At 34.0% G+C, this 9,187-nt stretch overlaps 1 protein-coding gene across 1 annotated transcript; it reads left to right on the plus strand.

The window, feature by feature from the left end:
- Nucleotides 1-7,344: 7,344 nt before the first annotated feature.
- On the plus strand, nt 7,345-8,409 carry LOC21405392 (zinc finger protein ZAT5). The gene has a single exon (XM_010100513.2). It carries the CDS (start codon nt 7,452-7,454, stop codon nt 8,361-8,363), a length of 912 nt encoding a protein of 303 aa, XP_010098815.1. The 5' UTR covers nt 7,345-7,451; the 3' UTR covers nt 8,364-8,409.
- Nucleotides 8,410-9,187: the final 778 nt, after the last annotated feature.

A 9,187-nucleotide genomic window follows, 5' to 3' on the forward strand; every position in this document is an offset into this window, starting at 1 on the left:
TGAACAAGCATTGTACGTTACTTACAAAGCAAGAAACTTTGGTCCATGTGGCGACCAATTTTACTTGGAAATTAATAATTTTTAAGCGTCTAATCGTGTTAATGTTACATTAGATGCCGTCCGTGACCATCTGATTAACTATTTAACCCTCATTTAGAAAATAATTAATGCCTAACAATAATAATAATAATAAAAAAGATAATCAATCTCATTTAACAATGCTTTGATAGAACATAATTAATGCTTGTATAGGTGATTAAGCCAGCTTAATTTATCCCTTAATCCCTTAACTTTGTTTTCTAGTTTTCGTGTTTGTTCTCGTCTAGACTCAGTTCTAGGTACCTTATCTTGATAGCATTGTTCTTTGCCATTTTTTAATGAAAGGAAATTAGGAAAAATATTCTTCTAATTAAGTTCTATTTAAACCATGCATCAACGGATTTTTACTTCCATTTTAGATTGTAATTCGATTTGCATAATTCAAATTAATTGAGCCTCTCTTTGATCTGTTGGAAAAACATGATTTATGAACCATGTTAAGTGAACATTTTGAGGTTAGATTTTGAGTGGGCTCCACCCACTCTTTATGGAAGATCAAAGTGGGTTCGAGTTCTTCCTTGTGAGATCTTCAAAATAGCATATTATATACTCAAAATGATGCTTGGGTGAATGAGAAATTGATGTTCAAAGTACACCCTATGAGTTAGAAAGCAAGAGGAAAAATCCTTATCCCACATGAGAAAGGAATTAAAGTCATATGCTTATACATGATTTGGGTCGGATATATATGATTTGGGCTGGCAATCCGGGTAGCGACATGACGACACGACTCGAAACCCGCACGAAGTTAGCGGGTTTAGGTTTATAATAAATAGGTTTTGGTGAAAATCAGGTCGAACTCGTGAAACACGATTAAATAACGTGTCATTTTCAGGTTGACCCGTCAACCTGCAATTGATATGTCGTAACCTATTTATTAAACGTGTCATATTTGAGTAATACAAATACACAACACAATTATAACCCGTTTGTTACCTATGTTTACAAATATATTTTTTTTAAAGAAAGACAAGTTGAGAAATAGGTTGACACGACCTTATTATCACTTATTTTATAAACAGGTTATTAGAAATAGGTTGACACGACACTATCATGACATGTTTAATAAATATGCTAGTTGTGTCATGTCGTATAAACCCGTCAATATACAGATCGTGTTTGAGTTTTGTATTTCGATACGAATAATAAATGTGTCGAGTTCATGTCAGATCTTACCGTGTCAATTGAGAGAGTTAACAGGACACTGGAACATGAATTGCCACCCCTATATAGGATTACACATTTGGTGTTGTGTAATCTAGTAAGCAAAGAGGCTCTCTCACACGTGCTCAGAGGATGCAAACCCTGACCGACGAGAGACGATCAAAAGGACTCGTGTGCAAGCGCAACGTTTTAGATTAATGAGAAATTAATCAGAGAATAATTATGGAATTGAATGCGACAGCCCCAACAGCCACCATACGTCAACTATCTCCAAACACCAACGGTAAGGAGCAAATCTATTTTAAAGATACCGTGTGGTACACACTACACAGGCCTTAGTTGTGTTTCATTCAACAACTTTATTCCCATCTTCTTATTATTACATTATATTGTGTGTTTTGTTGTTTTATTTTATTGTTGTAATTGTATGATTTATTATCTCATATAGATTAATGTTCGTTTTCATATTATTATCTTATTTTTTTAACACTTTCTCCAAAAGTGAATGCCCCAAGTGAATCCTTTTGATAGAGTCATGAAAACGAAAAGATTCCCAAAAAAAAAGGAGAGAGAGAGAGAGAGAGAGAGAGAGAGAGAGAGAGAGAGAGAGAGAGAGAGACTTTTAAATCTTAGTGGAGTGGGAGTAGAGTCATTTTCAACTCGAAGCTGGAGAAGGATGTGGATGTGGGAATTTGTCTAATTAGTTTACACGATCTACTCAAAGTGGTTAATGATCAATCATAAACATTACTATATACCACACTACCTTTGCCCTATAGTACTACTAGCTAGCTAGATAGCATTAAGCCCAACCTATATATCCAGTCCCACTAGTACGTACTTGGCATATATCATCTGAAAGAAAAAGTTTTCTCGTCTCTTATTGAATTTGTAAATATACTCACCTGGTTTTACACTCAGCTCCTTCTGTACTGGTTTGTTTTTTCTTTTTCTTTAGTTCACCCTGATATGCGTCGATACTTTTTATTAAGTTATGTGAATAATGTTACAATGTAATCTTTTCAATATATATGGACGAATTTTGTAGAGCGTAAAATTTACAATTAGAGAAATCAAGGGCCAATAACCGAATTAGGAGTCGTCGATTGGTGAAATTGATCCGCTATGAGAACGAAGGTATTAGTAAACATTAAAGTAAATGAAAACAATAAAAAGATACAAGGAATTATAGTGGTTCCCCTAATAATGCATGGTACTTCTATTGTAAGGCTCAAGTGGTTTCACTATGACTGTTGAAAAGCGTTACAATGAATCGTTCTGGGGAGAACGAGATGAGATAGAGAAATGTATACCGGAAAATACAGTAAATAATAGAGAAATATGCTATAAGTGAGCGTGAGAGCTTTTGTGTGCTATAGAAACATGCCGAACTGTGTCTAAATGCCTTGTATTTATAGTTGATGAGGCTCTATGAGTTGTTTCCTGATTATCTGCGTGTTATGGGCTTCAATTCGTGATATTCTTTTCCTTCTTAGGCGCTGCATGACTTTCTTTAACTGATTTTGTTCATAATCGACCGGTCAATCATGGTTTCTTGCCCATTTTGAGTTGATCCGGCCTCTTTGTTGTCTAATTGCTGGAGATATAGTTTCCTTATGTGGAGTAGTTGATTTCTTTCATTTTCTAGCTGATTATGTTGCCAAATCTAGTATAAATAATGTCTTGAGAATATTCTCTCGTGTCTTCATGCATAAGGCTATTCTTCGACTCGTGGGATCGACTGGTGGAGTTGATCAGTTGACCAGTTGATTCTGCCTACTTGGGGAGTCGCCGTGACTCGTTTAGTGATCTTCTGGAGCCTGGTTTGCCACGTGTACGGTGAGAGATGAGGTACGAAATCTGACCTCAATAAATTTTAATGGTTACATTTTCATGTGTAGTTATGCATCAAATAAGAAATTAAATAGTATGACATGATAAGAAACCGATCTCATTAATTATCATATCTTTTTTTGGCTAGCTACCAAATTTATGTTCAATATCACACTGTTAAAATAATAATGCCCACCAATAAATAAATATAATAGTCATCATTAAAATCACATCCATATAAATCAAGAAGATAAGTCTAAGGATTATAAACGTATTCAAAGTTATCTGTCAAAATTTTCAACCAATAATTAAGTCATATAGCCAGTGAATTGTCCACAAAACAAATTATTTTATTAATTAAAAAGTAACAACTTAGTTAACACATTACTTAGTACAAAAAAAACTCGATAAATAATTGAAGATCACCAACATATTATTCTAAGTTTAGTTTATAATCTTGTAAGCATTGGTATTGGCTCATGTAAATTAAGTTAGAAGGAGTATCGTTTAAAAATAGGAAATTACCTTGTTTTAATTTGGAAAGCATATTCATCAACCTCACTATATGGTCTACGATATTCCCATCTTAGTTCACGAGATTATATATATAGCACGCAATGTATTTGAGAGTTGCCTTAATTAAGTACTTGACGAACTTCAAGTGGTGGGAACCTGTCCCCTTCTAATTATATTTGTAATTTGGCCAGGTTGGCATTTTCCGAAGGAATCAGTTTGTAATAAAACATCCATGATTACGTTCCTTGAATCATTTTCTATTTAAAAAATAATATATCATGTTGATAGATTCCCGTATCAAACAGTAAATATAGAAAGTGACAAAAAAATGATGATAGCATTTCTCATCATTCTAATAGAAGAGTGTGGAGTTTGTAATGCTAGTGATCAATAAGAAAACAATGTTGGTTTAACCAACTAATCCTATAGGAAGGGATGAAAGATCATTTTCTTTCTCTATATAAGGATTTGCCTCTAATTAATCTGCCTCTAATCTCCCAATTGCCAACCAAGATCAATAGTTATGGTAAAAATGAAGAATTTTTATGCATTTTAACTTCTAGCTAAAGAACACTACTACTCATGCTTTAAATTGCTGTACATTATTACTATTACTCATGCATTTTACCCTTTCTTTTCTGAGGTATAGTTTTTTAGGACATATATCTATTAATTATATATGATAAGTTTTGAACAGTTATATATGGATGAGTTTTCAATAACCGACCTCTTTGTTAATTGCACAATTTTATTTCTTTATCAAACAAAAAAAAAAAAAACTTTTTAAGCAGGAAATGAAAGGAGTAATGCTTTATAGTTTCATAAAGAAATAATAAAAGAACAAATAGTCTTTTTTAAGCAAGAGATAGCTTTTTGTGAGTCTATGTAATAATTCTATGTGAGAGTGCAGTGCAACGAACCATACAAAGCCATATAGGTAAGAAGTCGCAATATACATTATAATTAAAAGCCATAAATCGAATCTCATCCCACAATAAATTCTAATTTTGATCCAGATAATTAAAAAATGGTCCTATATACAATGGAGTCTTTGGAGACATCCCCATTTCGATTAATGTTATGATAGTTCACATAATTCATTTGTTTTTCAATTAATAATACCAAGTGCAAGTAGATAAACCACAATAATTGGTGTTATGCCCTTTAAAATTTGTAAAAGAAGTGTTGCATTTTTGCAATTTAATTCATAGTTCAAATTAGTCCCTACAAACCCACATGGATGATGTACTCTTCTTGAAACAAACAAGGAACATATGAACATATATTGTTTAATTGGAAATAGGTTTATATATATATACACATATACATATACATATATATATATATATATATATACTAGACCAAGATAAATCTGACTTTTTTTCACTATTTAAATATTGAATTTTGAAGATAAGGTGGAGAAGTAGTAGTGGTAGTAGGAGGACAGTGCTTAAAATCATCATACAAGAAAGAGTGGGGAGGAGGCCAGAAATTATTAAGCAACAAGGGTAAAGAATAAGAAGCAGCCCACGTTAATTCACCAACCAAATCCCACAAAATCCCACAAAATCGATCAAAATATTATTCCAAAAAAAAAAGAAATTAAATTAAATTTAAACAAATACCGAGTTTGATGCTTTACTTTGGGTCACTAACTATTGTTGATGCTGGCCTTTGCCCCTTACGTGCCCCTCACAACCCTTTGTCCTTAATTCCTCACGCCAAGAATCTCTCTCTCTCTCTCTCTCTCTATCTCTCTCTATATATATATATATATATATTTCTGCCCTTCATTTGCTTCACTCAATCTACTTCACTCAAGGGAAGGTTACCCTTATTATACGGTCACCGTCCATAATTTATTTATTTCTTATATCTTTGCTTGCTATTCATTTCATGTACCAAAAGTTCCCACTAGGCTGCAACTGTTTACTTTGATTGGCCAATTAACCTTCCATTCCGGCCCCACCTAATTTCCATGTAGGGAGATCATAATATATATGAACAAAACAATTTTCAATAATAATATTATATATATTTATAATATGAAACAAAATCCCAAATTTTGATTACAAAGTATAATTAGTTCCCCGTCTAATCGTTTCCCAATCGGTTATGTATACTTGTATTTGAAGATCTTAAACGCGTTTAAGTCAGTTGTGTTTTTGCAATTTTCTAGAGAAGTTATTTTTTCAATTAACTTGAGATTGTTAAAGAGAGAAATTAGTTAATTAGTATAAGCGTTTTGCAGGAGTAATCAAATTACTTATTTTTAATTTCCTCAACCAAAAGAAAGTTTTTTTTTTTTTTTTTTTCTCCTTTATATATTGAGAGAATATATATAAAGACTCTTTATCCAATATTGTTTTTTTGTTGTTGTTGTTGTTGTTCCATCATCATTGTTGTTGTTGTTAGTACACAAACCAGCCCGCATGTTGCATGAGAGTTATAAAAATTTAATTTATAATTTATGTAGAAGTCAATAAGTTCATTGATCTCCAACATGGGATATTCTAAAATACTAATTCACATTGTGAGAAATGATACGGATGTTTCCAAAATAACTGTTAAAAGAACATTTCACATTGTTCAATTGCAAATAAATAAATAAATAAAATAAAATAAAATAAAACTATGCACCGTGCATGATAGACCTCGTAAAAGATAGAAAAATTCAATGCATATCTCGGAAAATTAAACCTTTATATATGTGTGATTCCCTCCATATATATATATATATTAGGCCCTAACCCTAGCTATAAATTACACAAATAATATTGTTGTTTTACCAACTCCTAATGATTGGATTAGATCACTTGTATATCTATATTTACATTATATTAAGGTTTCTAATCAAATAATTGGATCATATAGGCGGCGTGATTTTTGGGTTGTTGTCCATACAAGAAGTGATTATAGTGTATTATATGAAGTGAGGGGGTGGGTCAACTGCACATGAACTGCTTGATTAGAAGAACCTCCAATCTAATGCAATTCCAAAACCCTTTTAATTTTTAAAATAAAAAAAATTATGCAGAAAAAAAATAATCAAATTCATGCCCTCCTCACAACTCACAAGTATTCCTTAAAAGCTACCTCTAACCTCCAAAAAATTTCAAACCTTTGAACATTATTATTATAATGTGGAATTAGTTAAACTGTCTACACTAATTCAACAAGCTTAAAGAATTAACCTCACAAATTTTCAACTGATCACACTACAAGAAAAGGGAAATGACTTAATCGTAACTTGGTCGTCGGTATATTTTCATTTCTCGATGTTTTGTCGATGAATTTCAGCTTTTAGTGGCGACAAGTTTCGTGAGTAGAGAAAAAAAAAGGATATAAGTAAATTTTTTTCTTAAAAAAAACAAAATAAAATAAGGGGGAGCGCAAATTCTGTGGTTCCAGGCTTGCAAACCAATCCTCCAGAAAGGAATCGTTGGAAAAAAGTAATGGGTTTGCTTCAAAGCCAACCGAATCTCACTCGTTTCCTCGCCTCCTCATACTTACATTGCATCTCTCTCTCTCCCTCCCTCTCTCTCTTACATTACACACCTGTGTATATATATATATATTACATGCCTATATATAACCTCCAAAGCTGGCAAAAACAAAAAGCAAACCCCAAAAATTTACATTTTACGGTCACTAGTAGTACTATTCACGGGGTCGGCTTTTATAACACATATATATACAAAGACTTCTAATCCCTAATCCTTTCCTATATACTTTATAACTCACCTCTCTATATATTTTCTTCCCACTTTTCCCTTCCATTTCTCTCTCTCTCTCTCTCTCTCTCTTTCTCTCTCTAACATATATAGTACTGCTAATTAATGGAAGCTCAGGAGGATTATAATCAACTCATGATCAAACAGATGACGATCAAAGGAAAACGCACAAAGCGCCATAGGGCACAGCCACACGGTCCGGTCTCCTCCTTAGTCTTATCCATTGCTCCCTCAAGCTCGTCGAGCAGCGGTGGTGCCGGTGGATTAGCCCTACTAGACGGTGTTTCAACGTCGTCGTCCGATGATCAGTCCGCGGAGATCATTAGTAGGACGGAGGAGGAGGACATGGCCAATTGTCTAATTCTTTTGGCTCAAGGTCGTGATCGTCACGACCATCATGGTGATCGTGATGGCCCGAGAAATTCGGAGCCTGCGGCTGTGAGGCACGCGAACGACGTTGTTTATCAGTGCAAGACATGTGACCGGTGTTTCCCGTCGTTTCAAGCGCTCGGTGGACACAGAGCGAGCCACAAGAAGCCGAAGGGGAACAACTCCGCAGCAGAAGAGAAGAAAACGTCGTTTTTTCTTGTTGAGGATCATGAGCAATTTGTCAGTAGTGCCACTAGCACGACTCTTTCGCTACAGATGTCGAGTAGGGGCATTTTGAGAAATGGAAATAATAGGATCAGTGTTAGTAACACTAATAATAGTAACAAGGCTAAGGTTCATGAGTGCTCAATATGTGGAGCTGAATTCACGTCCGGTCAGGCCTTGGGAGGCCACATGAGGAGGCACAGAGCGACGTCGTTTATGACGGCACCGACGACGTTGAGTGTGGGGACCACGAGTAGCTCCGATCACCAGTCACGGGAATCAAAAAAACCAAGGAATGTTCTACAGCTGGATCTTAACCTACCGGCACTGGATGATGATCGACGTGAGACTAAGTTTCCGTTCTCCAGCAAGGAACAAGTCATCGTGTTCGCGGCGTCTCCGCTGGTGGATTGCCACTACTAATCATGATCAAAATCACGTACTGCACTGTTAATTATTAGATACATATCCAAGATCAATGTGAATTACTTAATTGTTAATTTGTTGTTGACATTGTTTTCATTTTTTATTTTTTACACATTAATTGTTAATTATTCTTTTTCTTTTTACGTTAATATATTCTTTTCTATCATTTCTCTTTTGATACTCTTCGTACATAGTTGGAAAAATATTGAATTCTTTTCGGTAAAGTGGGCTTGTATTTAACGTGACATTTAGTTCACAAAAAGGTATAATCATTACTTGCTCGTTTTCTTATCTTTTCTTCTTATTTTTTCTTTTCATTTCAGCACCCTTTGTTTATGTTTTATTAATTCGGTCTAGATTTCTGTGCGTTCCAAATTTTTAAGTGAGAGATAATAAGTTTTAGAACTAATTATTAGCATGAATTTGCCACCATATGGTATGATGATATGTACCACAAACCGAAAGTGGTGGGATTAGGTTCTTCACTTGTTTGGTTTGCAAGAAAGCTAAAAAGCCCTGTCTTTGTCCAGTTAATGTCTTTTTCATATAACTGACAAAGAAAATAAACCGAAGCAAAGCAAAGCTATATTGTCTAACTGACCTTCTTTTATGGATCTAACTTCACATTTATGGTGGAAAGTGATATTAACACACACACACACACAAAGTGTACACTCATAATCCATCACTCATTTTCTCCAATTTAATTTCCTCACTCACAATCATGCGAGTATAACGTGTACTTCAATCACCTTCTTATCCGGGTACATGTTGAACCTTTTAAAGTGTGTATACATAAATAAATATATATATATATATAT

The sequence above is a fragment of the Morus notabilis genome, unplaced genomic scaffold (genome assembly GCF_000414095.1).
Source record: "Morus notabilis unplaced genomic scaffold, ASM41409v2 Scaffold124, whole genome shotgun sequence".
Taxonomy (NCBI): domain Eukaryota; kingdom Viridiplantae; phylum Streptophyta; class Magnoliopsida; order Rosales; family Moraceae; genus Morus; species Morus notabilis.